General features: G+C 67.9%; 2 protein-coding genes across 2 annotated transcripts in view; one reads left to right on the top strand and one right to left on the bottom strand.

The window, feature by feature from the left end:
• LOC102947479 (prominin-1-A) overlaps positions 1 to 17,712 on the top strand; it is a 36,377-nt gene extending 18,665 nt beyond the window's left edge. Inside the window, exons 9-24 of the mRNA XM_037905777.2 lie at positions 278 to 341; positions 731 to 890; positions 1,334 to 1,486; positions 2,524 to 2,647; positions 4,310 to 4,401; positions 4,883 to 4,967; positions 6,848 to 6,991; positions 7,500 to 7,571; positions 7,894 to 7,986; positions 8,145 to 8,198; positions 9,643 to 9,723; positions 10,180 to 10,248; positions 10,790 to 10,879; positions 12,788 to 12,900; positions 15,162 to 15,185; positions 16,194 to 17,712. Of these exons, the coding sequence (XP_037761705.1) occupies positions 278 to 341; positions 731 to 890; positions 1,334 to 1,486; positions 2,524 to 2,647; positions 4,310 to 4,401; positions 4,883 to 4,967; positions 6,848 to 6,991; positions 7,500 to 7,571; positions 7,894 to 7,986; positions 8,145 to 8,198; positions 9,643 to 9,723; positions 10,180 to 10,248; positions 10,790 to 10,879; positions 12,788 to 12,900; positions 15,162 to 15,185; positions 16,194 to 16,245 (1,470 nt within the window). The 3' untranslated portion in view covers positions 16,246 to 17,712. The remainder of the gene's footprint in view (positions 1 to 277; positions 342 to 730; positions 891 to 1,333; positions 1,487 to 2,523; positions 2,648 to 4,309; positions 4,402 to 4,882; positions 4,968 to 6,847; positions 6,992 to 7,499; positions 7,572 to 7,893; positions 7,987 to 8,144; positions 8,199 to 9,642; positions 9,724 to 10,179; positions 10,249 to 10,789; positions 10,880 to 12,787; positions 12,901 to 15,161; positions 15,186 to 16,193) is intronic.
• A 3,760-nt stretch (positions 17,713 to 21,472) lies between these two features.
• On the bottom strand, positions 21,473 to 27,016 carry HPS6 (HPS6 biogenesis of lysosomal organelles complex 2 subunit 3). The gene has a single exon (XM_027830354.3). The coding sequence runs from the start codon at positions 26,877 to 26,879 to the stop codon at positions 24,408 to 24,410; it is 2,472 nt and encodes an 823-aa protein (XP_027686155.2). The 5' UTR covers positions 26,880 to 27,016; the 3' UTR covers positions 21,473 to 24,407.
• Between the last annotated feature and the right edge of the window lie 399 nt (positions 27,017 to 27,415).

Below are 27,415 nucleotides of genomic sequence, written 5' to 3'. Positions count from 1 at the left end.
TGCCTAGGGCGGGGCTGAGGGTGCCTCCGTCATGGTACCCCGCCCCATGTGGGGAGAGCCCAGCGGCCTGTCCGGGCCAGCGCTGAGCCCGGGGCATTGGCCAGTGCTGGGTATTTCGGATAGTCCCCCGTGCTGGGGCATGTGGGGCTGGGGAGCGGGGCTGGAGCAGGGCCGGATGGTGTGTTTGCCCTCGCCCTGTGCTCTGTGCTGGAGCCCTGGGCTGGGATCTGAGCCTGTCTGTCTGTCTGTCTCTCCCTGTCCGTGTCCGGGGCCGCAGGCCAACGAGACGCTGAACGAGACCCCCAGGAGGGTAGAGGAGCAGGCGCAGAAGGTGGTGGCAGGTCAGTGGTGCTGCCGTCTGGTAATGCAGGGACCCCTCCTGCCCCAGCTCCCTGCTCTGGGATTGGGCGCTGTAATGGCCAGGGGCCCTGCCCATCCCCTCGGGGCCCTACCTGTCCCGCTCCGGAGCCAGGGGTCCAGGCCCCATCTTGGCCTAGGAAGCGGGTCTGTGCTCTCCCCCCGTCCCCTGCCACGTTCTCCCTTCCCGCCCAATCAGCACAGCTCTCCTGGTTCTCAGGCTCTCTCCTCCCGCTTTGCCCCCCCGCACCTGCTGCCCCCTCAGATCTGCCTGCTGGGGCTGCGTCTGCCCCATGCGTTGTGCAGGGGGAGCTGGAGCGTGGGCCCCGGGGGGCTACGGGATCAGCGTCCCTGACGTGCCCGTCCCCTACAGATGCGCAGAGCCAGCTGGCTGAGGTCAGGCGGAAGATTGGCGGGGTGCGGAGTGAGATCCCGGTGCTGGACACGCTGGGGAACGTCACTGCCACGCTGGACAGCATCGCCAAGCAGGCCAGTGACTACGAGCCGCAGGTCACCACCTACGACGGCTACAGGTAGGGGCTGGGCCTCTGCCCCCCTGTGTGGGGCTGATCCCGCCTGGAGGCTCCCTGATCCGTGGGGGACTCTTGGGGGGTGGCAGGGGCTGGAGCTGCATGGCGCGGTGGCATGGGCCGGAGAGCACTGGTGTCCCCAGCTCACAGGGTGTGGGACCGACGCCCTGGGTGGGCTCTGAGCCCCCTGCCCTCGGAGGGGGTCAGTTGTTGGAGGGGGCGAGGGGAGCATGGGCTGAGCCCTGCCATCGGCCCAGGGAGCACCGCAGGGGAGCAGCCCACTGTCCCCCTGGGGCACTGAGAGCTGGGACGCCCTGGGGACGAGGGGGGGTCTGCTCTAAGGAGAGGGAGAGACCCCCCCTCAGTCTGGCAGCAGGGGGTGACCCCCCGGCCAGCCCCCAGACTCCTGCCCCCCAGGGACTGGGTCTCTCATGTCTCCCCCACAGGTGGATCGTGGGCATCTGTCTCTGCTGCCTGGTGCTGCTGATTGTCCTGTGCTACCTGCTGGCCCTGGCGCTGGGGGCCCTCGGGCTGAAGCCGTCGGTGCTGCCCATTGAGCGCAGCTGCCTCTCCAACTCCGGCGGAGACTTCTTCATGGCGTAAGAGCCCCCCGGCCCCCAGAGCCGTTACAGCGGCTCCCCACGCTGCCCCTGGGCGCCCCGCGTGGGGCTGGAATGTCGAAGAGTGGCAGGGCGGGGGCGGGACCCCGGGCACGGCGCTGGGCAGACCCGCAAGGGAGACCCGGTTGTGGCGCCCACGCTGGGACCAGACGTGGACAGACTGGGGAGGGCTCAGCAGAGCCCACAGCAGGACTGGGGGGCAGGGGAGAGCCGCGCGGAGCCCCGTGTCCTCTTTTAGCCAAGGGGTGGCCCGGAGGTGACTCGATCCTGGTGGAGGGGCACCAGAGGAGGGGGTTTCTGAGAGGGGGGCTCCTGGGTCTAGCAGGCAAAGGCAGGGGGAGATCCAGTGATGAGCAGTGAGATACGTGGGCCCAGGACTGAGGGGGTGTCCAGCTGTGGGGCAGCCGCACTGGGGACCGTACGTTGGGTTCTGGTCTCCAGGCAGCTCATGAGCCGTGAAATGACTAAGGCTGATTTGCAAGGAGAGGCCATCGGAGTGGTATCTGGGCTGGGGGTGATGGAGGACAGAGAGGCGTTGGAGTGGTATCTGGGCTGGGGAGGTGGGAGGGACAGAGAGGCCATTGGAGTGGTATCTGGGCTGGGGATGTGGAGGGGACAGAGAGGTCGTTGGAGTGGTATCTGGGCTGGGGAGGTGGGAGGGACAGAGAGGCCATTGGAGTGGTATCTGGGCTGGGGATGTGGAGGGGACAGAGAGGTCGTTGGAGTGGTATCTGGGCTGGGGGGATGGAGGACAGAGAGGCGTTGGAGTGGTATCTGGGCTGGGGAGGTGGGGGGGACAGAGAGGCCATTGGAGTGGTATCTGGGCTGGGGATGTGGAGGGGACAGAGAGGCCATTGGAGTGGTATCTGGGCTGGGGAGGTGGGGGAGACAGAGAGGCCATTGGAGTGGTATCTGGGCTGGGGGGGACAGAGAGGCCGTCAGACAGGCCCTGGGGTCTCTGCATGCGGGTGCCCGGTGCCCGGGGTGGGAGCTCACGACTCGTTCTGCCTTCCCAGGGGGGTTGGCTTCAGCTTCCTCTTCTCCTGGCTGCTGATGCTGCTGGTGCTGGTGACCTTCCTGCTGGGTGGCAATGTCTACACGCTCGTCTGCCAGCCCTGGCACAGAGGGCAGCTCCTGCAGGTGAGAGCCCAGCCTGGCGCTGCCACGCCAATGTCGCTGCTGGTACCTGGTTCTGCCTTGCCCAGGGGGTGGAAAAGGGAGAGGGAAGGTCAGAACCTGCATCCCCAACCCTGGGGACCTGGAGGTGTGGGGAGAGGAGGGGCAGTAGGGCCCTGTAATGATGCTGCCCGTGGGAGCCCACTGAGGTCACTCAATCGGGGTGAACTGCAAACAGACCGGGGCAGACAAACCCCACACGCTGGTGGATATTCCAGTCCTGAGATTTCCCAAACCAGCCCAAACCAGCCTCTGTATCACCTCCCCGGGTACTCAGACGTCCACACGACGCAGTGCCCTTAAAGTGCCAGCCTCAGGCCCCCCTCCAGACACACCTGTCAGACACGAGGATGGTTACTGAACATGTTATCTCATCCTAGAAAAGAAAAGATTCTCCAACCCCAAAGGATCCACCACACTCCCAGGTCCAATGATAACTTAGATCGTACCCAAAATACAGGCTAGAGCCAATTCTTGTTAACTAAACTAACGTTTATTTAAAAAGAAAAGAGAGAGAGTTGGCTGAAAGATCAATATACAGGCAGACTTGAGTTCAGTTCTTGAGGTCCAGGTACATGGCAGAGATGGTGAGTGTGTAGTGGCCAAAAGTCCTTTTAGAAATAGTCCACAGGTTACAGTCCAGTGTCCATCTTCAGGGTGACTCCAGCCAGCGACTGGGGATCTCAATCCTCATGGCTCAGGGTTTCCCCTTCTTGAAACCCAAAGCAGATCTGAGATGAAGAAGGATCATGTCCCAAGGTTTTTATACATTTCCAGCAGCCTCTTGGCCCGAGAAGACAATCGGCTTCACTTTCCTTCTCCCAAACACCCTGGCAATTAGCACAGGGTCATTTATCCATTAACAGTTCAGACACAGGTTACCACAACCTTCAAAGAGGCACATAGACAACAATACTAGGTCACTCAAGTGTCTTCCTAAATGTTAATCCTCCTTTTTCGATCTTTGAATCAAAGCCATAGCCATAGCCAAGCCTCGTTTGCTGACATCACAAGCCTTGAGCACACAGCTTCCCTTCTCTCTCACCATGCCGGCTGCATTTCCCAGCTCTCTCCATTTCCATCTCTTTCTAACCAGTCTTTCAAGTTCGGCCGGGGTCAGGTCAGTCTGGGAGTTCATTAACTCTTTCTGGCCCTGTCACCTTTCAATGAGATATTATATTACAACCTGGGTCCCCAGCCCTGGGGACCTGGGGGCGTGGGGAGGGGAGGGACAGTAGGGCTGGGAGGGAGACAGAAACACAGCAGAATGGGCCGCTCAACCCCTGACCTGCAACCCCCTGCTAGCCCAGCCCTTGGCTCCCCACAGCCCTGCCGGTGCCCCTCAATCCCAACCTGCAGCCTCCTGCTAGCTCAGTCCTGGGGTCCCTGCCAGCCCAGCCCTGAGTCCTTCCTGGGCACAGGGCTGCGGTGACAGTCGAGTTTGCAGAGGACCCTCTGGAGAGGAGCCGGAACCAAGTAAACCCTTTCCACGCGGGAGCTGAGCCAGTCTCACGGAGGGCAGGCTGGGGGCGTGGAGCTCCTGCCCCCCGGGGCCTGGGACAGGCTGGCACTGTGCAGCTTGGCTGGGGCAGGTCTCAGCTGCTCTCCTGACTCCTTTGCTTTCAGTTCCTGGAGACCTCGGAACTGACTGCGAGCTTCAACCTGTCGAAGATGCTGGGGCTGCAGGGCGGGACGGTGTCCCTCTCCGGAGTGTACAAGTCAGTGCCAGCCCTGCCCGGGCACATGCGGCTGGTCTGCGAGCCAGAGCGCCCTGGGGCCCCTCCTGACCCTCCCTTCCTACAGGGTCTGGGGCCAGGCCCCTCCCTGTGCCTCAGTTTCCCTCTTTGCACATTTGGGGGTCGGGGACGGGACGATATGATTCTGATCTCTTGGGGCCTGCGGAAGGATGTCCTGGAGCGGACCCTGCATGACTGAGGCCTGTAAAGCGCTGAGGGGGTCACACCCTGTCCGTGGGGCGTGGGCAGCGCTCTGTTCCTGGATGCCTGCATGGCACAAACATCCCCGGGGCCCACAGGATGGGGGAGATCCCACTGGCGACACAGGGAGCCCCCTCTCCCAGCTTTTGGGAGTTGAGGGACCCTGGCTCTAGCCCCGCCTGCCCTGGGCCTATGTCTGTCTACGGGGGGTGCCCCCCACTGGCCGCCAGCCCTGTCCTCATCTCTGCCGTCCACCCCACAGCAATTGCCGGCGCAACGAGCCCCTGTGGCGCACCCTGCAGCTGGGCCAGGCCGTTCCCTTGGACGAACTGCTGAACATCAGTCAGGTCAGTGTGGGGAGCGCCGAGACCGGCCCAGCCGTGTGCAGCGCCCCGGGGCTCCCTGGTGGGGGGCGCGGCCCCGCGGTGCTGGGCACAGAGACCGGCCCAGCCGTGTGCAGCGCCCCGGGGCTCCCTGGTGGGGGGTGCGGCCCTGCGGTGCTGGGCACAGAGACCGGCCCAGCCGTGTGCAGCGCCCCGGGGCTCCCTGGTGGGGGGCGCGGCCCCGCGGTGCTGGGCACAGAGACCGGCCCAGCCGTGCGCAGCGCCCCGGGGCTCCCTGGTGGGGGGCGCGGCCCTGCGGTGCTGGGCACAGAGACCGGCCCAGCCGTGCGCAGCGCCCCGGGGCTGCCTGGTGGGGGGCGCGGCCCTGCGGTGCTGGGCACAGAGACTGGCCCAGCCGTGCGCAGCGTCCCGGGGCTGCCTGGTGGGGGGCGCGGCCCCGCGGTGCTGGGCACAGAGACCGGCCCAGCCGTGCGCAGCGCCCCGGGGCTCCCTGGGAGCAGCTCGAGGTCCCGCAGGCCTGGGGGGGCTCCAGGGGCTCAGAGTAGGTCCGTGTGCGGCTGGGCTAGCCGGGGACTTGGGTCTGCCCCCCAGCCGTGCAAGCAGGGGGCATTGCTCCTGCACGGCACCACCTGCTTTACTGGCCCTTTCCCGCCCCCAGCGGTCTGAGCTTCGAGCCGCGGCCAGCGAGCTGCAGGGGGAGATAGTCCCGAGCGCAGGTGCTGAGCCGAGGGAGGGGCAGACCCTGACTTGCACGTGCAGAAACCCACCCACTCGGGCCAGCCAGGCCGTGCGCGTGCCCAAGGGCCACTGAGCACGTGTTACACTGGGAATGGGACCTGTGTGTGAGAGCCCCCCCCACCCCCCCTGGACCAAGCCCGGTGCGGTGGGTCCGGCCCCGGGTGCGGCCGGGTCAGGTCTCCATGGCGACAGCTGGGATTGGGAAAAAAACCCTGGGCCCCATGCTGGGCACCGTGCCCTGCATATGCCAGCCTAGGGCTCCCCAGCTCCCAGCCCCCCAGGGGCCAGGCCGGGGGCTCAGGCTGCCCGGGGCGCGCTCCCCAGCCCCCCAGGGGCCAGGCCGGGGGCTCAGGCTGCCCGGGGCGCGCTCTCCAGCCCCCCAGGCGCCAGGCCAGGGGGTCAGGCTGCCCGGGACGCGCTCCCCAGCCCCCCAGGCGCCAGGCGGGTGGCTCGGGCTGCCCGGGGCGTGCTCCCCAGCCCCCCAGGGGCCAGGCGGGTGGCTCAGGCTGCCCGGGGCGCGCTCCCCAGCCCCCCAGGGGCCAGGCGGGTGGCTCAGGCTGCCCGGGGCGCGCTCCCCAGCCCCCCAGGGGCCAGGCCGGGGGCTCAGGCTGCCCGGGGCGCACTCCCCAGCCCCCCAGGGGCCAGGCCGGGGGCTCAGGCTGCCCGGGGCGCGCTCCCCTGCCCCCCAGGGGCCAGGCGGGTGGCTCAGGCTGCCCGGGGCGCGCTCCCCAGCCCCCCAGGGGCCAGGCGGGTGGCTCAGGCTGCCCGGGGCGCGCTCCCCAGCCCCCCAGGGGCCAGGCCGGGGGCTCAGGCTGCCCGGGGCGCGCTCCCCAGCCCCCCAGGGGCCAGGCCGGGGGCTCAGGCTGCCCGGGGCGCGCTCCCCAGCCCCCCAGGGGCCAGGCCGGGGGCTCAGGCTGCCCGGGGCGCGCTCCCCTGCCCCCCAGGGGCCAGGCCGGGGGGTCAGCCTGCCCGGGGCGTGTTCCCCAGCCCCCCAGGGGCCAGGCCGGGGGCTCAGGCTGCCTGGGGCGTGCTCCCCGCTGAGCCTCGCTGCCCTGGCTGCTGTGGCAGTGGTTGAGCTGGGGCCCTTGGGGGGGGTCGGTGTTCCTGGGGCCCCCGGGTCCTCACGGCCTCGCTGCCCCCCGCAGTACACTGGCGAGATCAACGCGGCCTTCGACCGGCTGAACATCAGCCTGGACCCCGTCACCTTCCTGAGCCAGAGCCAGAAGCAGATGCTCCGGGACGTCGGCGCCTCCGGCCTGCAGCCCAACTTCACCGGCGCCCTGCAGCAGGTGGGCTGGGGGGGCAGGGCCTGTCTCAGGCTGTGGGTGGGATCTCGCCGGAGGGCGGGGGGGGGCAGTTGTGGGATCTGGGGCTCTGTACCTTGGGGTGTTTCCGTGGGGACACATGGCCCCAGACTGCTGCTAGGCCGTGTCCCACACCACGTTCCTGGGGCAGCCCCCCTGGCCCGGACAGCCGGTGGGGGATGCTCTCTGCCCCCCGGGGGTCCCACCCATCCTGAGTGGGGATGGCTGGGGGGGCAGGGGCTGGGCAGTGGGGGGCGGGGGAAGGGGCTGGGACCGCATGGCAGGGGCTGGGGCAGGCGGCGGGGCTCCGGGTCCCCAGGGTGGTCACTCTAGAACCCGCTGCTGCCCCCCGCCCCAAGGGGGTGTCGAGTGCACCCTGGGTCTGTGCTCCCCCCAGCTCCCTCCCTCGCCCCAGGTGGCAGCAGGAGACATCCCCGTGTGCCGGGGTTTGTCTCCCCCCGAGCCTCCCCCACTCTCTGCTCGTCTCTTCCAGCTGGAGAGGAACGTGACCCAGCAGGACCTGCTGGCGCTCGCGGAGCAGCTGGAGGCGCTGGCCAATGTGACTGTGAGTGACGCCGGGACCCCTGAACCGCGGCGCCGCCCCGGCCCCCAGCCCCCGGGAGCATCAGCGCTGGGTGTGGGCTCCCCAGGGTCACGGGGGCGCTGCCCCCCCACCCCTGCCTGGCCGGGGGCTCTTGCCATCGCTCATCGCTCCCCTGCCCCGGGAGGCGGGTGGGGTGGGGAGTGCGGGCCGGGGACCGGCTCTGCAGGGGCTCTGCTGGTCCCTCCGTGGCCGGCCTGTCTCGTCCTGCTCTGCCCCCGCCCGGGCTGTGGCTGCTGGGCCTGGCAGGTGCCTCTGACTGTCTCTCCCCTGCCCCACGGCTCAGGACAACGCGACCAGGAAGCAGGAGCTGCAGGAGGAGGCGTCTGAGCTGCGACAGATCAATGGGCAGATAGGGTCCCGCTTCCCGCCGGAGACGGTGAGTGACCCCATGGGCCCCTGGCACTTCCCCCCAGCTGGGAGCAGGGTCCCCCGGGGCTGGGAGTGGGGAAGGGCCTGGGACACGCTGTGTCCCCCTCCCTAGCTGGTGTTGTGGGGGGCCCCTCCCCCATCTAACCCTCCTGTCTGTGTCCCCAGCAAGCCCTGAAACGCAGCATCCAAACCCTGCAGGCGACGACCCCCCAGGTCCCGGTAAGCAGCGCGGGCAGGGGGAGGTGCGGGTGCTGCTTTGGGGGGCAGGGCGAGGGGCCCCCCTTTGGGAGCCAGGCCCCAGCACCCTGTGGAGTCTCTGCGCTGCTCAGGGGGTGCTGGGAGCTCACCGGGGAGGTGACACAGCCAGCGAGGGGCAGCCCGGCGGCTCCCGTCCCCAGCCGCTGCCCCATGGGATTCCCCCGTTACGGGCAGCGGGGGCCCTGAGAGTCACCCGGACGGGGTCCCTGGCCGCCTGGCGGGCAGCCCGCCTGCAGCGCTGCTAGTGGCCAGCAGGGGAGCCACCGCCGAGGGACACCCCCAAAGCAAGGCGGGAAGGGCTGGCTCTGGAGGGGTGACCCCATCCACGTGCTGCAGCAGACCACCCGCCGGGGCGCGTGTGGGTGCTCGTGCCCAGCCTGGCCCCGCAGAGACCAGTCGCCTCGCTGCCCAGATCCACCCAGGGCTAGGATAACAGAAAAGGGGGCGGGGCTGCGGGTTGGGGTCGAGGGGCCCTGGCAGAGCGAGGGGAGGGAGCCCGGGGCTAGGCTGGCAGGGGCTGCGGGTCGGGGTCGAGGGGCCCTGGCAGAGCGAGGGGAGGGAGCCCGGGGCTGGGCTGGCAGGGGCTGCGGGTCGGGGTCGAGGGGCCCTGGCAGAGCTGGGGGAGGGGGGAGCCCGGGGCTGGGCTGGCAGGGGCTGCGGGTCGGGGTCGAGGGGCCCTGGCAGAACGGGAGAAGGGGGGAGCCCGGGGCTGGGCTGGCAGGGGCTGCAGATTGGGGTAGCGGAGCCCTGGCAGAGCGGAGGGAGGAGGGAGCCCGGGGCTGGGCTGGCAGGGGCTGCGGGTCGGGGGCGAGGGGCCCTGGCAGAGCTGGGGGAGGGGGGAGCCCAGGGCTGGGCTGGCAGGGGCTGCGGGTTGGGGTCGAGGGGCCCTGGCGGGGGTGGAGAGGGGGGAGCCCGGGGCTGGGCTAGCAGGGGCTGTGGGTCGGGGGCGAGGGGCCCTGGCAGAGCGGAGGGAGGAGGGAGCCCGGGGCTGGGCTGGCAGGGGCTGCGGGTCGGGGTCGAGGGGCCCTGGCGGGGGTGGAGAGGGGGGAGCCCGGGGCTGGGCTAGCAGGGGCTGCGGGTCGGGGGCGAGGGGCCCAGTGCTGTCGGGTGGGGGGCCCGTTTGGACTGGCGGGGGCCGTAGTGTCTGTGCTTTGCCCCAGCACAGTGCTCAGGGCTCTGAGCGCCGGGTGCCCTGACCCAGTAACGGGGACCCAGCCCGACGCTGCCGCCTCGTGGCCATGTGGGGACAGGACGCCGGGTGTCTGCGTTCCCACGGAGGCTCAGATTGCCGGCTGGCGACCGCCCGCGGGCGGGTGCGGGGCTGCCGGGGGCTCCCCCTTCTGCACTGGGGCCCAGCCCGGGCCTGGCTGAGCTTCTGGGTCTCATCCTGCTCCTTGCCCCCCAGGCGCGGATCAATGACACCCTGCAGCAGATCGAGGATGCTCAGAACTTCCTCGACACCAGGGTTTCGGAGAGCATCAAGAACGTGAGCCCCTCGCAGCCCCTTCCGGCCCCAGGCCCCGCGGTGGGGGGAGAGAGGCCTCGGACGAACACCCCACGGCTTTGGGGGGCCCTCCCCTCTCCCAGGGCTGTGCAGCAGGACACGGGACTGGGAGGAAAAGCCCTGCCCCTGCTGTGGGGCTCCCTGCACTCCCCCCCCCCCCAGAGCCTCCCATGCAACCCCGGCTTGGGGGGATGCCCGGGGGCAGGGCACTGGGAGGGTTCTGACCTCGTGGGGTGGGGATGTGTCGGGTCACGGCACAGAGCCGTCCCCTGTCCCAGCAGAGACCTGACCCCACTGGGGGATCCTGCTCCCCCCAAGCCGCTGGGCGCACGAGCTTTTAAAACGCTGCCTGAGCCCCCCTCCTTGGGGGGTCCCCGAGCCAGGCTCCCAGTGGCTGGCCCTGGGTGCAGCATCTCACCCCCGTCCCCCTCCCCGCAGGAGAGCCAGGCCTTTCTGAACATGCTGCTGGGCTACTTCGATTCCTACATCGCTTGGGCCAAGAGCACAGTGAGTGAGACCCTGACCGCGGGGGTGGGGGGACTGTCCTGCCCCCTGGGCAGGGGGGAGGGACGGGCCCTGCCCTGCCTCACTGTCTGTGTCTCCTCGTGCACCCCGAAGCCCTGGTGCGCTTACACGCTGCCCCCCCGGCGCCTGGCACTGCAGCGTAGCCAGCGACTCCACTGAAATACGTTCGGGACGCTAACGAGCTGAACCTCCTGGCGCCCGCGGGGCAGGGCAGGCTCTGGCTAACACCCTGATTTGGGAAACTGAGGCACTGAGAGAGGCAGGGCCTTGCCCTGGACACGCAGCGAGTTGTGCCCACTGCGGGGTTCCCTCTCCAGCTCGGCATACCCCAGGCTGCTGGCAGTCCCCTGCCCCGTCCCAGGGCAGCTCTCCTCTTGCTTAGGGTGTGGGGGAGGGATATGGGGGACTCTGGGGGCTCCCTGCCCAGTGGTGGTGGGTTGGGAAGGGCAGAGGTGTGAGGCGGGCGGGCCCATGCCTGACGTGGTGCTGACGGGCCGTGTCCCTGTCTCTGTTCTGCCCCCAGCTGACAGGAGAGGTGGGGCGATGCGAGCCCGTGGCCAAGACCATGGATGTGGCTGAGACTGTCATCTGCAGTTACGTGGTGGATTCCCTGGTGAGGGGACTTGGGGGGCAGCAGTTTTGTGGGAGCTGGGCAGGGGGTGCTGTGCAGGTAGCAGTCTGGAGAGCGCGGGACTTGGGGCCGGAGGGAGCTGTGGGAGTTACATGGGAGCTTTGCCTTCCCAACGTGCCCTTGGGTGAAACTCCCAGCTCCGGGGCCTGGGCGACGCCCGGGCAGCTGGTGGGTCGGAGTGCAGACTCAGCCGCCATGGCTGGGCTCCCTGACGCGGCTGGGCCCGGCTGGGTAAGGAGAGTCCCAGAGGACTTGCTGGGTCTGGGCCCTGGGGGCTGCACTGAATGCCCCCTGACTCCGGCAGCCCGGCCAGGCCCTGCCGGCCCAGTGGAAGCTGGGCACCAGGCCCTGGCTGTTGAGTTGGGAAGGGTTCAGTGCCCGCGAGCTCTGCCGCCCTTTCCCCTGCCCGTTCCTGCGGGTGAGGGCAGCCGTGCTGGGGGCCAGGCTCTCAGACCCTGCGTGCGGGCGTGCACAGCTGTTCGCTGACTCACCCCGCTGGCTGGATGAGGCGGGTCCCATCCTCTTCCCCACGCTGTGCTCTGGAGCCAGCTTGTGACGAAGCGGGACTGTTCATAGACAACTGCTTGGAGCCTGGGGTAGCTCCCTCCACAGGCAAGTCAATACCCCTGACAGACACAGGCACGTTTCCTTCCCTGTCCCAATTCTCCACCCAGCTAACAGGTAAGGTCCAGGGACACTCATCTTCCACTCTCCTCGCCTTCCCACCCTGCTGACTAGACACAGCCATCAGCTCACAAGGCTGCCTAGGCTCATCCAGACTTTCCTTACCAAGCACCTTGCCACTCCCAACAGATCCCCTGCCCTGCCTGTGTCTCCCCCCACTCAGCTGGGGTCTCAGCTCCCATTGTGCCCATTACGGCACAGTCCTTCTCACTGGTCACACACTCCCAGGGGTTAACCGCCCCCCAAAACCGCTCCTCTCTGAGCCTTCAGCACGCCTGGTCCTTGTCAATCCCCCTTCGTTTTACTGCTCCCCAGTCACTTACTGCAGGAATCGCCACCCACGGGGTGCAGTACATCCCACCGCTCCCACCAGTTGTCACGGAGTCCCCGGGCGATGCTCTGGAACTGCTCCCCATGAAGCCAGTCAGGACTCTGGGGCAGTCTCCTTTCTGTGAGCAGACTGTCTGCAGGACACACAGCTCACCCGGCTTCCACCTTCCTGGGTCTGACCTCGGAGCATTCAGCATCCTCTGCCCCTCTCTGCGCTTCCCACAGCGAGTCCGCCCAGGCGGGGTCCTGGGGAAGCCAGAGGGTCCTGCCCCCCAACTTCGCAGTCAGACGTGACTCTCAGCCAGCCAGTAAAACAGAAGGTTTATTAGATGACAGGAACATGGTCTAAAACAGAGCTTGTAGGTGCAGAGAACCGGACCCCTCAGCCAGGTCCCTTTTGGGGGGCAGTGAGCCAGACAACCCCGTCTGCCCTTCACTCCATGTCTCCAGCCAGCCCCAAAACGAAACTCCCTCCAGCCCCTCCTCCTTTGGGCTTTGTCCCTTTCCCGGGCCAGGAGGTCACCTGATTCCTTTGTTCTCCAACCCTTTAGCTCTCACCTTGTAGGAGGGAAGGGCCCAGGCCACCAGTCGCCAGGAAAGAGGGTGTCGGCCATTCTCTGTATCCAGACCCCTGCAACACCTGCCCTCTAGGGCTCTGCAACGATCATACACCCCCATCCCACCACCTAGCTACTTAAGAACTGCTAGGGGAAACTGAGGCACCCCCACACTATTCAGAGGAAACAATAAGAACAGTCCCGCTTTGTCACACGGCCCAGCCCCATGGCTCTGGCCCCCTGCTGAGGAGGGGAGATCCAGCCCCGGAGGGGGCTGCTGGGCGGGCGCTGACGGCTGGGGGCCTCTCTCCCCTGCTAGAATGGCTTCTGGTTCAGCCTGGGCTGGTGCACCATGTTCCTACTCCCCGGCGTCATCCTGGCCGTGCGGCTCGCCAAGTTCTACCGGCGCATGAAGATCGCTGACATCTACGAGTGAGGAGCCTCCTGTGCCCCAGGGCGTGTGAGCACACCGACCCCCGCCACGGCCAACCCCTCTCACAGCCCTGCCACGGCCAACCCCTCTCACAGCCCCGCCACGGCCGAGCCCCCACCACGGGCCGACCCCCGCCACGGCCAACCCCTCTCACAGCCCTGCCACGGCCAACCCCCCACCACAACCCCTCTCACAGCCCCGCCACGGCCGAGCCCCTGCCACGGGCCGACCCCCGCCATGGCCAACCCCTCTCACAGCCCTGCCATGGCCAACCCCCCACCACAACCCCTCTCACAGCCCCGCCACGGCCGAGCCCCCGCCACGGGCCGACCCCCGCCACGGCCAACCCCTCTCACAGCCCTGCCACGGCCAACCCCCACCACAACCCCTCTCACAGCCCCGCCACGGGCCGACCCCCGCCACGGCCAACCCCTCTCACAGCCCTGCCACGGCCAACGCCCCACCACAACCCCTCTCACAGCCCCGCCACGGCCAACCACCCGCCACAACCCCTCTCACAGCCCCGCCACGGCCAAGCCCCCGCCACGGGCCGACCCCCGCCACGGGCCGACCCCTCTCACAGCCCTGCCACGGCCAACGCCCCGCCACAACCCCTCTCACAGCCCCGCCACGGCCAACCACCCGCCACAGCCCCGCCACGGCCAAGCCCCCGCCACGGGCCGACCCCCTCCACGGCCAACCCCTTTCACAGCCCTGCCACGGCCAACGCCCCGCCACAACCCCTCTCACAGCCCCGCCACGGCTGAGCCCCCGCCACGGGCCGACCCCCGCCACAACCCCTCTCACAGCCCCACCACGGCCGAGCCCCCACCACGGACCGACCCCCGCCACGGCCAACCCCTCTCACAGCCCCGCCACGGCCGAGCCCCCACCACAACCCCTCTCACAGCCCCGCCATGGCCGAGCCCCCGCCACGGCCAACCCCTCTCACAGCCCCGCCACGGCCGAGCCCCCGCCATGGACCAACCCCCGCCACGTCCATCCCCTTTCACAGCCCCGCCATGGCCAACCCCCGCCACGGGGCGAGCCTCCGCCACGGCCGAGCCCTCTCACAGCCCCGCCACGGGCCGAGCTCCCACCATGGGCCAACCCCCCACCATGGCCAACCCCCCACCACAACCCCTCTCACAGCCCTGCCATGGGCCAAGCCCCTGCCACGGGCCGACCCCTGCCATGGCCCCTGCCCCAACCCCTCTCACACTCCCCGCCCTGGCTGACCCCTACCACACGGCAAGGCCCTGCCCTGAGCCCAGCCCCACACTCTGCCTTGGAGCAGGCTGTGAATTCACCCTGGCCCCCCCGTGCCACACTCTGGTCCCCTCCCACACGCCCCCAGCGGCACAGGGCTCGTGGGCCCCCTGCCTCACCCCGCTGCTGCAGCTGGGAAAGGGGTGAGGGAGGAAACATGGCTGCTGTGAAGGTGGCAGGTGCAACGCAGCGGGGCCACCGAACCAACGCTCTCTCCCGCGGGCACGGAGCTGGGCCAGCCCTGCCCAGGGTTTCCTTCGCACGGCTCTCCCCATGGCCGCTCAGAGCGCCCTGCCCTGCCCCTGCACACACCGTCCCAGGGCAGCTGTGGCTGTGTGTGGGGCTGCCCGTGGTCCCGCTGGTGCCCTGCCCCTTTGCACTCTCTGGGCAGTGCTCTCTGGCCTCTGCCAGGGGTCCCTAGAATCGGGGGAAGCCGGCCTGAGCCGGCCCCTGGGACAGCGCAGAGGCCCCTGGAGACGCGGGGTGGGGGGGCATTGCTGGTTTCACTTCCTCCTGGAGTTCCTTCCCGCGTGTCCGAGCCAGACGGGGACGTGGTATTGGGCTGACACGAGGCGGGAGAACCAGAACCCCTCGGCTGGCCACGGGTGCAGAATAGCCCAACACCGGCGGCTCAGTCCGGCTCTGCCACCTTTCCCCTGCCTGGGGTGAGGAGCCGGCGGGGCAGGGCCACCCGGGGATCCCTAGGGCCAGTCTCCCCTCCCCTCCAGGCACCCATGAGGGCACCAGCTGCGACTGGCACTCGGCAGCCCTCGCTGCCCCAGTGGGCCTGGCAAATGCAGGTTCTGGCCCATGTGGGGGTTGCTGCTGGGGCCCAGGGTGCGCGGGGGAGGCCACGGAGCTGCCCAGCTGGCTCCCCACCCTCCCTGAGAGCTGGGGGAACATGCCCCCAGCCCTCCAGCACGAGGCCCGCTGTGGGGTGGGAGGGGGGAGCATGTCCATCCCCACTGACAGCCTTTCTCTCTCCCCACAGCAGCGACAGGGAAGCCCTGGAGATGTAAGTACCCGGGGATAAGGGCGGCACCAGCCAGCAGCGGAGGGTCTGGGGGGGCGAGGGGCTGAGCAGCGGGGGGCCCGAGGGGCTGAGAGTGGGGAGGCTGGTGAATATCCCAGAGGGGTGCCCTGGGGTGTGGAGGGGCCAACCAGCAGGGGTGTTGGAGCCCCTTGCGACGGGAAGCAGGGGGCTTGTGGGGGTGCTGGGCCCAGTGTGTGGGGGGCGGGGGACACATCTCTCTTGGGGGAGGGGGCCCCCCGAGCCCTTTGCACCTGAGGGCCCCAGGCGCCCCCGAGGCTCATGGGCATCGTTCACCGAGGAGGCTGCGGCGTGGGCAGGGGGCAACACGTTGGCACGTCCCCTGAGCCTCGGCAGCGAGGGGCATGGCTGCAGGTGGAGGCTTCCCTGGCCACGTCTGTGCCGCACGGGCACCGTCCCAGCTCCCGCACGGCAGGGCCCAGCGCGCCGGGGTGGGCGGAGGGGCCGAGCTCTGCTTGGCCCTGGTGGGGGATCTCGGGCCATGTCCCCAGGCTTCGCAGCCTGTGGTGCCCGTCTCAGCCTTCGCCCGGGGCCCAGCCTGTGCCCAGCCCCAATGCTGGGGACATCCTGCCTCGACCCCTCTGCTTGGGGGTGGGGGGTGTTTTTCCCAGGGTATTCTGGGAAATTCTTTGCTGCCATGGCCCAGGGTCTGTGATAGCTCTGAGGCGGGCACTGGGGTGAGCAAGGCACTGGGATGTGCTTAGGATGAGCTGGGTGCCGGGATGAGCCGGGTGCTGGGGTTACCGAAGTGCTGGGGTTACCTGGGCGCCGGGATGGCTGGGCGCTGGGAGGACCCGGGTGCTGGGATGACCTGGGTGCCGGGATGAGCCGGGTGCTGGGGTTACCGAAGTGCTGGGGTTACCTGGGCGCCGGGATGGCTGGGCGCTGGGAGGACCCGGGTGCTGGGATGACCTGGGTGCTGGGGTGAGCCGGGCGCCGGGATTGACCCGCCCCCTCTGTTTGGTTTTGCAGGTCTCCGTCTGCGACGCTGTTTAAAATCCCCCAGGTGGAGATGAAGAAGTAGCAGGCGCCCCGCCTGCACCCAAACTGGCCCCGGCCTCAGGCCCCCGAGGGCTGCTCAAGGGGTCATGGGGCGGCCACCCGCTGATCTGATTAGACACCTGGACTCCATGGGCCGAACCAGCCAATCTGCCGGGCCGGCTCCACCAAGCCCCGCCTCCCCCCGCACCCGCGGGAATCCATTGCTCAGCCAATCACAAGACTTCCCTGGGTGGGAGCCATCCTGCCTCCTGCCCCCATGGCTATGTTGTGGTACATAGACCCTGCACTGCACCGCAAACCCGGAGCCGATCGGCTGGGAGAGAAGGGGGGAAGAACCAGCAGCCCCTCTCCCTACAATCACCATGGGGGTTTGCTGTGGGTCTAACACAAAGGATGGGAATCCCGCTATGGGGCAGGACCCACCATGGCTCCTCGGCCCCTTCCCCCGGCCCAGCCTCCCTCCCTGGGGGCAGGCAGTGTTTGGCCGCGTGGCTCTTGCCGCAGGGATGGTCCTGGTGCTGCTGCTGGCTTGTCCTGCCCTCCTTGGGGTCCGGGGGTCCTGATTTCCTGCCCCATGCTGCTCAATGCCAGCAGCAGCGCTGTCCATCGCTCACTGTGTGGGGCTGGCTCCCCCCTAGGCGCCTGGGTCCTTGTGGGCATGGCTGGGGTAGGGTGATGGTTCCCAGAGGCCTCCCCCACCCAGCCCCAGGCGTGCGTTGGGAACGGCTCTTGGCATGCCTCGTTGCGATGGAGCAGCTGGGCACTGTCCGGCCCCACAGCACCAAGGGGCTGGGCCAGGGCAGGTGGCTGGGCGCAGGGGGTGGAGGGGACGGGGTACCCAAGCTCGAAGCAGTGGGAGGGTGGTGTCAATACACCCCCCATGCCGGAGGTGCCCTGCATGACAGCTGCGTGATGAGCCATTTCACCCGCCCCAGCCTTCACCCACCATGTCACAGCCCTGGCCGAGAGGTGTCATGTGTGGGCCGCGCCCTAGATACATGTGGGGTGGGCGCCTGTCTGTGCCCCCGAACGCCCATGTGCCGACAGCAGCCTGCCTCTGGCCGTGCCCCAGACCAGCAGGCCTCGGAGTCCCACCCCTGTCCCCGGAGCACAGTGGACTGAGCGGCCGCCAGCCAGGCATTGCTGGGGTGGGCACTGGCTCCAAGTGGGGCCTCTGGAGGCAAACGCAGGACGTCCCGGCAGCAATTAGCAGCCCCCGCTGTGCTCCGGGAGGGCCCCGCTTTGCGGCTGGGGAGCAGAGCTCTCCCAGGGGCCCGGCAGGACTCGCCCCGGGCTGGGTGCCCTGCGATTAGGGGATGGCCCCGCAGCCTCCTGCCTGCCCGTGAAAGGAGTCCCTGGCTCTGTGCCCATGCCCTGGTCGGCGTGGCACGGGGGAGGCGGGTTTATTTTTGTACGAAGGGGAGTCGCTGGCGGCGCTGGCTGACGCTGTGACGTGCTATTGACCCAATAAAGTGTGTGCCGCAGTCGGGCACCGGGTGCTTCCCAACGGCCGAATAGAGAGACCCTGGCAGAGGGGGTCCTTGGAGCAGCATGGGCGAGGGGGCTGGTGTGGGGGGACCCCTTGAGTCCCCCTTACATTACAGAGGACACCCCCTCCCGTGCTGCTGAGCCCATCTACCCCAGCCCCCCTTACGGGCAGGGCCATGGCCCTCGGGGCAGGGCGGGCAGTATGGTGCGTGCTGGAGAGAGGCAGCTGGTGCACCTGGTGCGGAGGCCGTGGCCCCACCGCCCTGGGAGCAGAACCGCTGCCCCGGGGGCAGTGAGCGCCTGCAGCCTGGATGCCCAGCTGTGTCCAGGGCCCGGCAGGGCAGCTCCTGTGACAGCCGCCCCGGAACGCTCGCCTGGGGGGTGGGACCAGCCAGCTGTGGGTCTGGCTGGGAAACCCCGGCAAGGGGCTATTAATGGCCCCCAATGGCCACGCCCACAGCCAGGATGAGGCCTGCGGGCGGCTCGGTTCCGGTTTGTAATGTAGACTAGACGGCCCTTGGTCAGTGGCAGGGCACGGCCTGGCCCAGCCAGTTGTAAGCAGGGTCCCTGGAGTAGAGGGCATGGCTCGGGCCCCGCCCTTGCCGGGCAATGGAGATACTGGTGCTCGCTACCTTGTCTTGCTGGGGAAGCTGGTGCCTGGCTACCTCTTGCCGGGGGGCTGTGCCCCTTCTTTGCAGCGGCTGCACCAGCTGCTTTCCTTCTCCCAGCCCCGCCCCCCCGGGTCGTGCCTGCGTTTGCAGCCGTAACGCCGCCGTGGCCCCAAGCCGAGCGAGCGTCGGGATGCCCCGTCCTCTGTGCAGCTGGCAGCCCTTGGGGGCTGGCTGTGTGCATGGGTTCCTCGGGGGTGGCAGGTTCCGCTTTTGGTGGGGGAGGGGGTCCCACCACAGCGGAGGAGTGACGAGCAGCTTGAAAAAGAGGAAAATGTGGTCGTGAAACCACACCAACTGGCGGGCCCCAGAGCTGCCCTTCGCTGGGGCTCAGTCAGCCTCCAGTTCACGGGGCCAGGGGCTGGCCTGGCCCCCTGTGCCCGGGTGACTGATGCAGCAGGGTCTGACCGAGCAGGAACCGGAGGGGAGGACCCCCGCTGCTGGAGTCTTGGCTTGTGCTAGCCCGAGCTGTGGGGCCCACGTGTCCGGAGGCCCTGGCAGCGTTCCTCCCTCTCCGTAACCGCCAAGCGCCATCAGAAACAGCCCCTGGGAGGGCAAGGCGAAGGGCTGGGGCGGGAGCGGGTGAGGCGTTAGTCCCAGTGGGGGGGCAGGGGCCAGTCAGTCTTGTCACCCGTCCGTGCAGCAGAGAACCCAAGCAGCTGGCTCTGGCTTCAGCAGGCCCAGGAGCAGCGCCTGGCCCATTTGACTCTCCCCCTGCCGGCAGGAATTCGGCAGCCCCGGGGCAACCCCTGGCTTGGAGGGCCCTTGGGGGATTCTCTCTAACAGTGCCCAGCCCCAAAGCCGCCTTGGGGGCAGCCCTGCCCAGCTTCGGGAACTTCAACCATGCTGCTGAGCCTCCCTGGCCTGCCGTGGGCGGGGGCAGAGCCTTTCCCCCGGCCCCTGGGATGTGAAAACCGCTATTGCAGGACCCCGGCACAGACTGCATGGGCTTCTCGTTGGCTGGGCTCTGGCGTGCTGGGATCGGCCGGGGTGCAGAGGGCTCCAGGGCAGGGCAAAGCTGTTAGAGAAGGGTGCCCTTGGAGGCAGGTGCCAGGGAGAACTGGGTCCGCTTGGCTCTGGCCTGATAAGGGGAAACCTATAAACCCCTCCCTGCACCTGGCCTCTCTTCCTGCGCTGGGCATGACCCAGCAAGGAGCAGTGGGGAGAGCACCGCACCTCTGGGGTGTGGATCCTGCTGGGCGCCAGACCCCCGGCTGCCTTCTGCTGCGACCCATCACTGCCCGCTAACAAGAGCTTACCCGCCCCAGCTAGCCTGCCACGGGCAATTCCACGGGCAGGGCTGAGCGCCAGGCAGTCCCAGGCCTCTGCCCTGCCTGGCTCCCGGTAGTTTAGACCCAGCGGTGGCAGAGGATGCTGACTGGCCCGCAGGCTGCGTTACCCCTACTGCCCTCCCTTGAGTTTCAGCAGCAAACCCAAGCTCCACCTGTGTAGCCTTGGCAGGCCCATCTCGAGTGCCCCATGCCCCGCTCTCGGCTTGCCTCACCCACCTGGAGCGCCCTCCCCCCAGCCATTTCCGCTGGCTGCCGTATTCTTCGCTTCCTGTCCCAGACTGTTGTGCACCTTGTTAAACAGCTGCCCTGGGCCGCTTCAGAGGGGGCTGCATGTCAGCAGTGGGCCAAGCAGCTTGGGAGCCTTGGGATCAGAGAACTGCAGGAAAGACTTTGGTCCATCTCCCTGCAGAGGCTGGCGGAGAGCAGGGGCCCTTGGGCACAGCTCCAGCTCGCCCCGGGCGGCTCCTCACACGTCAGCAGCTTGGGTCCGGGCCCAGAACCGGAGGAGGTCACGGGCACTGTGGGAAGGAAGGTGGATACCAGCCCACAAGCAGGTTAAAGTCGTCCCAGCAGCTCCGCACCCACTGCAGCCGGGCCAGGCTACGGCACCTGCCCCCCTTCCCCGCTGGCCCAGGCTGCGGCTGGGGGAGAGGGCAAGGCAGAGCGTAAGCTCTTTGCCCCTCCCCTCATGGGGGTGTTCTGGCCCCCCACAAATCCAGCTGGGCGAGGCTGTGCCCCACCAAAGCTACAGCCCCACAAGCCATGAGCCTGGCCATCTCGCACCCCAGGCAGGGCGGGCAAGAGGGAACCCCGGGGGGGGGGGGCGCTCCGGGAAAGCCCCGGGCCATGTGGAAAGCAGTGTTGTGAAGCCAGCAGGTGGCACTTTCTGTCAGCCACGTGCTGAGCCCCCCCCCCACAGGGGTTGTGTGTGTGTCTTTGTGTTCCCCCCCGCTCCGCCCCCCCGAAGCATCAGGGACCACCAGAGCCGGGACCCTGGCCAGGGCGGACCAGCGCTCGGAGGCCCGTCACAGAACCCTCTTTCCAGCGACCTGGCTGGCACGGTCGGAGACAGGCCGAGGGCCAGACGTGGGGTGGGGAAGGAATCCCCCCAGCTCAGATTGGCAGGGAACAGGGGGAAGTGGGGGGTGTTACCTTCCTGTGCAGCCTGGAGCCCAGCTCACCAGCGAGGATCAACTGGGCGTCCCATCGCCTCAGTGCCTTGGCTCCCCACGGTCTCTGCCACCCACCCGGCAGTTTCCCGAGGGCTGAAATGCTGGAGGGGAACCGCAGCCTGCGGGCCCAGGCCAGGGGCGTCCGGGTGAAATGCAACAGCCCGTGCTGGCCAGGGGGTCGGAGCAGAGGAGCCGATGGTCCCTGCTGGCCCAGCGCTCTCGGGGCTGGGTGCTGTGTTTTCACCGAAACCCTAAACCGGGTCCCAGCCCATCACCCACCCTTGGCGTGCACCCAGCTGCCTTGAGCCAGGGCCCCCGGGCCCTGCGTCGGAGACACTGCTCCACAGGCCCCGCGGCTCGCTGGAGCAGAGCCAGGCAGCAGGGGGAGAAAGTGACCCACTTCCCCTCCCTGCCACGGCCTGCAGCGGGAACAAAGCTGCATTGATAACAAGCCAAGCGGATCGTTAACAGCATCAGCAGTTCCTCTTCCACAGGCCCAGCAGCGCGTTTGCCGTCCGCTACAGGGACTTTCCGCAGCCCCCGGCCTCCGCCTAGAGCTCCGGCAGCAGCTGCCAGCTGGGCGAGCCTGGGCCCAGGGGCCCGCAGCCAGGGCAAGACAGGAGACTGGCTGTCACTCGTTAAACACCTTTTAATATTGCATATAGGACAACAGCAACTGGACAGTGGCACGCAAAGCCAACTACGGCCTAAAGACTCCTCCCTTGTGCAAACAAAGAGCCACCCAACTCGACCTCAAACTCTTTTCTCTTGCCGGTGTGAGATGTTCTACGCCAGCTGCTTAATGACACTCACTGGAAATCTAGCGGAGGGAGGGCAAGCTGGCACAGGGCCTGCTGGCCACCAAGGCAGCTGCAGCTGGGTAGGCAGGGAGCTGAGCTGGTCCCAGGAGCAGCCCCTTCCCCGACCCCCCACCCCTTGGACAAGTGAAGCTGTTGTTTTAAGGAGCAGCTGCATTCGCAGGCCCAGCAGCTGCCCATGGTAGCAAAGCCCCTTCGTGCTTCAGAGAGACTGGGGTGTAAGACACAGGAATTGGGGCAGAAGGGGCTAGGCAGGTACAGCTCCTCTCTGTTTTGGAAGTCACCCAGCTGCCAGTCCCTGCACTGCCTCAGCCCCAGAGAGCTGTCTACACTAAGGCTTGAGCCCTTGAGTTAAACTGGTGTCAGGCCGGCCAGGGTAGCTCACCCATGAGATCAGGTAAGTCAAGGTGAAGGGCTCTGGTGTAGACAATCCCCAAAGCACCCACCTCCCACTCCTGATCTTTGACGCAGATGGGAACAGGGACCAGGCAGCTTCACAGCTTAGGGGGCTGCCCGACAGCCGGGCTCTGCTCTAGACCCAGGCACAGAGGGACGGGCAGTCACTCCAGAAGACACGTCCCCTCCCCTGGACCTATGCCCAACGCCTGAGCACAGCTGACTGCCTGCAGGGGCTGCCCCTTAGACCCTGCAACTCAAGGGAGCCCAGCTGATTGCATCCTGCCAGCGTGACCTCCCGCCTCCCTCTGGGGCTGGGCTGGCTGCAGCGACCCCCACCCCACAGTGGAAGGGGGAGGAGGCTCAGAGCCTTTGTCGAGTCACCACCATTTCTGGCTGTTGGGTGGCAGGAGCTCCCGGGGCTCTCCTCCCTGCCCTGCTAATTAGCGAGGCCCTGCTGGAAGGGAGGGGCTCCCCCCCAGAAGTGGGGCCCTGTGCCCAGAGGAAGGCACGGGAGGGCAGTGGGGTGAGCGAGGCAGGAGAGGGAGTGGCTGATGCAGCACAGACTCTGCTCTGCCCCCCGGGCGCCCTGCCTGCCCTGACCCACTGCAGCTGGGCCCTGGGGGTGGGAGAGACAGTGGCTGAAGCACCATCCAGAGCCCTCCTCCTGCCTGCTGGTGCGACACATGGAGCCCTCGGAAAAGTTCCTCCCTGGCCAAGGGCTAGTGCCTGACGAGCCGCCAGCGATTGCCTGTGGGGCCCAGAGCGTGGACAGCGCCAGCCGTGGGGATCTGGGCTGGAGGCGTTAGATCCGGCCAGTTCCCTATGCCTCCCTCCTCCAGAAACCAGCCGGCCGGCAGCCCCCAACTCACACTGACCCACACAAACCCTTGCGTGCGCTCCCAGCCCATGCAGCCTCCCCCCTGCAGACAGTCAGCAGGGCTGAGAGCGCAGCCAACTCCAGCCAGAGTTCGTGGGAGCCGCGGGGGCTCAGCACCCGGACAGCCTGGCCCCCTCTTCCCATTTAAATAGATGCACGGCCGCGCTCAGCCGCCATTAAACCCAGCGCTGCCCCAGGACCCTTCACGGGCAGTTTAGGTTTCTTTAAAATGTTTCCTCACCCATTTAAAAAACAAAACCCCCTTGGGAGGAGCAAACCAGACGAGCTTCCCCCCGCCCATCCTCAGACAGGGGCTGTGAGCGCGGCCGGGTCTCCTGTTCCAATCCCAGCCAAGCAAGCCCTGCCCCGAGGTGGCTGCATTCGCACAGGGAGCCGACCAGCGTCTGGCGTCCCCCCAGGAGAGACGGAACCTGGGCAGGAGAGGGGGCGAGCGGGTCCCCGGTGGCCCTGACTCAGCCAGGGGGGAGGCCGGGGAAGGGCCAGACAACGCTGACACAGCACCCTGCGTTTCTCGGAAGGCTGAGAGGAGGTTAGAGCCCCGGGCAAGGAACAGGAAAGGAGAGGCCGGGTCTAAGTTTGCCTCGTGCACTCCAGACACACCAGCAGGCGCTGCTAGGGCAGACGGGGCCTCGCCGCAGGCAAGGGGCAGCCAGGGCACAGCTGCCGGCCCCAGGCCCGAGCTTGCGGCTGCTCTGTGGTTTCATTAGGGAACCGGCCATTCACCACCCGGGGCAGCTGATGAGCTGATCCCCCGGGGGAGACACACACTAGCAAGGCCATGAACTGACGGGCTGCCGCTGGCAGGGGCTCCTCCGGCCTGAGGCCCAGGCAGCGGTCCCGGGGAGCGGCCAGCCAGGAGCTCAGGAGCAGAAACAGCCGCAGTGGGGAGGTTTTAGAGACTGGGTCCAGGCCAGCAGTGCCCACGTGAGCGGGTTCATTCACCCGTGATCCCGTGCTGCCAGGGGGCACGCCTGCTCCTAACCAGCCTGGCCGTGGGCAAGTTACAGCAGGGGACTTTCAAAAACAAATGAAGTGAAACGGGAATTTGGGTTAAGACCTTGCACTTTATCCCCCACGCTCCATTGGTAGAGGGCAGGAAGCCAGCGTTTAACTCAAAGGGGTGCTGTAGGCCAGGAGGGGGGCTCTCGCATGCAGTCAGAGCTCTCCCTCTCTCTCACACTCCTTCTCTGGGGAAACCGCCTCAGCTGTAAAAACCCCACAGACACCCCAGTGATCCTCCCCCAGGTCTCGCCTGGCCCCCCCTCACCCCACGGACTCATGAACGTCTTGGGAGTCTGCTTGGGGCAGGAAGGTTTAACTAGAGTTGGCCTCTGCCTCTGGAAACGGGGGGGGGGAAGCTGGCGTTTGCTGCCCCACCCCAGCTGTTGCAGGGGGCATCCCCTACCCACGCTCGCTAGGTTTTCACTCCCATTCCGTCCACGCGGCTGTTCATACAGCATGGCTCGGGTCACAGCCCGGGCAAGGAGTCCAGCACGCGCCCGTCTGCTGCGGTGTTTCCGGGGCGGCCTGGGGGCCCGCCCTGTGCTGCCTCGGCGGGGCGGGCGGCGGGAACGGAAGGCCCTGCAAGGCGTCAGCATACAGGTCGTCCTGGGTGCACTGATGCTGCGCCACCTTGTGCAACAGCGGCTTCAGCAAGGCCAGGGTCAGCGGGGCGCCCCCGGCGGAGAAGGGAGCAGGGTCGCCCTCCGAGCTGGGGAGGTGCTGCAGGACGACGCTGAGAACGTCCGAGACGGTCAAGTCTGCGGGGCACAGCTCCCACAGGGTGGCCAGGTGCGGGTCCAGGTCCCGGTGCTGGGCGAACTGCGCCAGGAGGGTGGTGAAGATCTCCTTGGCGAGCAGCGGGCTGAGCTTGGAAAATTTCTCGGCCGCCTCCACCACCCGCTGCCAGCTGCGGAGGCGGACGAGCAGCTGCACGGCTTGCAGGACGGCTTTGGGCCGCGCGCTGCACAGCAGCAGCTCGATCTCCATCTCGCGGTCGGTGGCCGTGCGGTGGCGCGTCCGGTCGAGAACGGCCAGCGCTCTCCTGTAGAGGGGCACCCCGCCCTCGGGGCCCTCTTTGGTGCTGTATGGCCAGGAGGCGCCAAGGTACTGCTGGGTCAGCTCCACAAAGCTGGGCAGCCACTTGGGCTTGAACCTGTGCAGGGAACCGCAGATGAGCTCGAAGAGCGGGACCGCCCCATTGACGCCCCGCTCCTCCTGCTGGGACCAGTTAGGGACTGGCCCCGCCAAGACCTTCTTCCAGATGTCTGGGGTGGCCCTGGCCACCAGGAGCCCGTCTCCATTCTGCTGCAGCTGCAGGCTGCCCCGGATGGCTTTCCAGGAGGCCCTGGGGAAGGAGCTGAAGACAGCGTTCAGATAGGCCAGGTTCTCCCTGTCCAAGTCCACGCGCAGGAGGCGGCTGACCTCCTGCTCCACCAGCTCCTCGCAGCACCTGTCGACTTCGCTCTCCGAAGCGCCCACGACGCAGGACTTGAGCAGCTCCAGGCTCAGGTAGCTCTGCAGATCCATGCTCATGGTGCTCAGCAGCTTGGCGTAGGTCTCCGGGAGGGCCCTGGCTGCCCTCTCCTTACCCGGGAGGCTGTGCTGCAGGATGGAGGAGAGCGCAATGGGTGCCTGGAACATGTCCCCCTTCTTCAGCTTCTCCACTGTCAGCTGGGAGCTGCTGAGGCTCCGTCTCTGGTAGTACTTGCAGGCTTCCTCGAAGACCATCTCCACCAGGGCGGGCTCGGGCCTGCCGCCCTCCTCCGGGCTGGAGAAGCTGAAGTGATAGATGCCGGTCGGGGCGAGGAGCTGGATCTCCTCCGCCCCTCTCGGGGACTCCAGGAAATGCACCTCTTTGGTGCTCAGGAGTCTTTTCTCAATCAGCCTCCCACTGGACAGGTCAATGAGATACAAGACCCCCGCCAGCACGCAGGCCAGGGTGCTGCCAAAGGCCTTCAGCTGCACGGGGTCTCCTTGGGCCAGGCAGCTGCCCCCCAGATCACAGACCTGTCTCCAGGTCCCGTCTGGCTGAACCAGACGCACCGTGCCTCGTGTGCTGAGCAGCAGGAGCCCCCCGCAGCTGGACAGGGCACAAGTATGAATGTCCAGAGGCGCCACGGACAACAGGAGACCCACGGACCCAAACACGAGCTTCTTGAAGTCACTGGAGTGCAGGACTTTGCTGTGGACGAACCCGCCAGACGGGGCCACGATGGTGACTTTAGCCTCCCGAGGGCACCAGATGAGCAGGAACGGGGAGACGCTGGCAAAGGTGGCAGCGGTGGGCACCAGGAAGACATGCTGGGGTGAGGCCAGGACTTGGTACTGGGGGCTGTTGTGCACCACTATCCTCATGGCGCCCAGCTGTGCCCCCTGCTCCCCCAGCTCCAGAGCCCTGGTGCAGATGCAGTACCTGAAGGCCCCCCTGCCTGGGTCCAGATGAGCGTCCGAGGGGGGCCTCTCCTCACACCAGACCAGGCTGCCTCCCTGGCTGCAGATGGAAACAATCCGAGCCCGGGCCCCGTGGCACAACTCCAGGGTCTGCTGCAGCTGCCAGCCCAGCGCTGGCACGAACCCCCACACCTCGGTCCTGCCCTGCTCCCAGACGATGGCCAGCACCCAGGAGGTCCGTGCTGCGGGGCTCTGCAGGAAGAGCAGCCCCGTGATGGGGGGCTGGGGCGCCTGCCAGCTCCTCTCCAGGTCCCCCGCCCCGGTGCCCAGGCGCTGGAAGGCGAGCACCTGCGGCTGGAGCGCCGGCCGACCACGCAGGAGCAGCAGGAGGTGCTGCCCATCTGGGCTGGTTTGGACGTGGGGGGGCGCCACGCCCGGCCCACGCTGGCTCAGCAGCTCCCGCAGGCGCCGGCCGCTGACAAAGTCGCTGAAGTCGGAGACCTGCCGCAGTGCCCCGGCTCGCTTCATCTCGGGGCGCCTGGCGCGGCCCCCGCCGGCATGAGGAGGGGCAGAGAGGGCCCTGGCTGCTGAGCTGTCACCACTGCCTGAGGCTCCCCAGACACTCCCCCGGCTCGCCCTAGCTCCCCCGGGGGCTCCCCAGACACCCCCCCGGCTCGCCCTAGCTCCCCCGGGGGCTCCCCAGACACCCCCCCGGCTCGCCCTAGCTCCCCCGGGGGCTCCCCAGACACCCCCCCCGGCTCGCCCTAGCTCCCCCGGGGGCTCCCAGACACCCCCCCCGGCGGCTCCCCAGACACCCCCCCCCGTGCGCCCTAGCTCCCCCGGGGGCTCCCCAGACACCCCCCCCCTGCGCCCTAGCTGCCTCGGGGGCTCCCCAGACTCCCCCCCGGCTCGCCCTAGCTCCCCTGGGGGCTCCCCAGACACCCCCCCGGCTCGCCCTAGCTCCCCCGGGGGCTCCCCAGGCACCCCCCCCGTGCGCCCTAGCTGCCCCGGGGGCTCCCCAGGCACCCCCCCCCGTGCGCCCTAGCTGCCCCGGGGGCTCCCCA

This window comes from Chelonia mydas, chromosome 7 (genome assembly GCF_015237465.2).
Source record: "Chelonia mydas isolate rCheMyd1 chromosome 7, rCheMyd1.pri.v2, whole genome shotgun sequence".
NCBI lineage: Eukaryota > Metazoa > Chordata > Testudines > Cheloniidae > Chelonia > Chelonia mydas.
This window is presented reverse-complemented; position numbering and strand designations above follow the sequence as displayed.

Coding starts and splice junctions, on each gene's coding strand:
- HPS6 (XM_027830354.3), bottom strand. CDS start 26,879: ATGAAGCGAGCCGGGGCACTGCGGCAGGTCTCCGACTTCAGCGACTTT.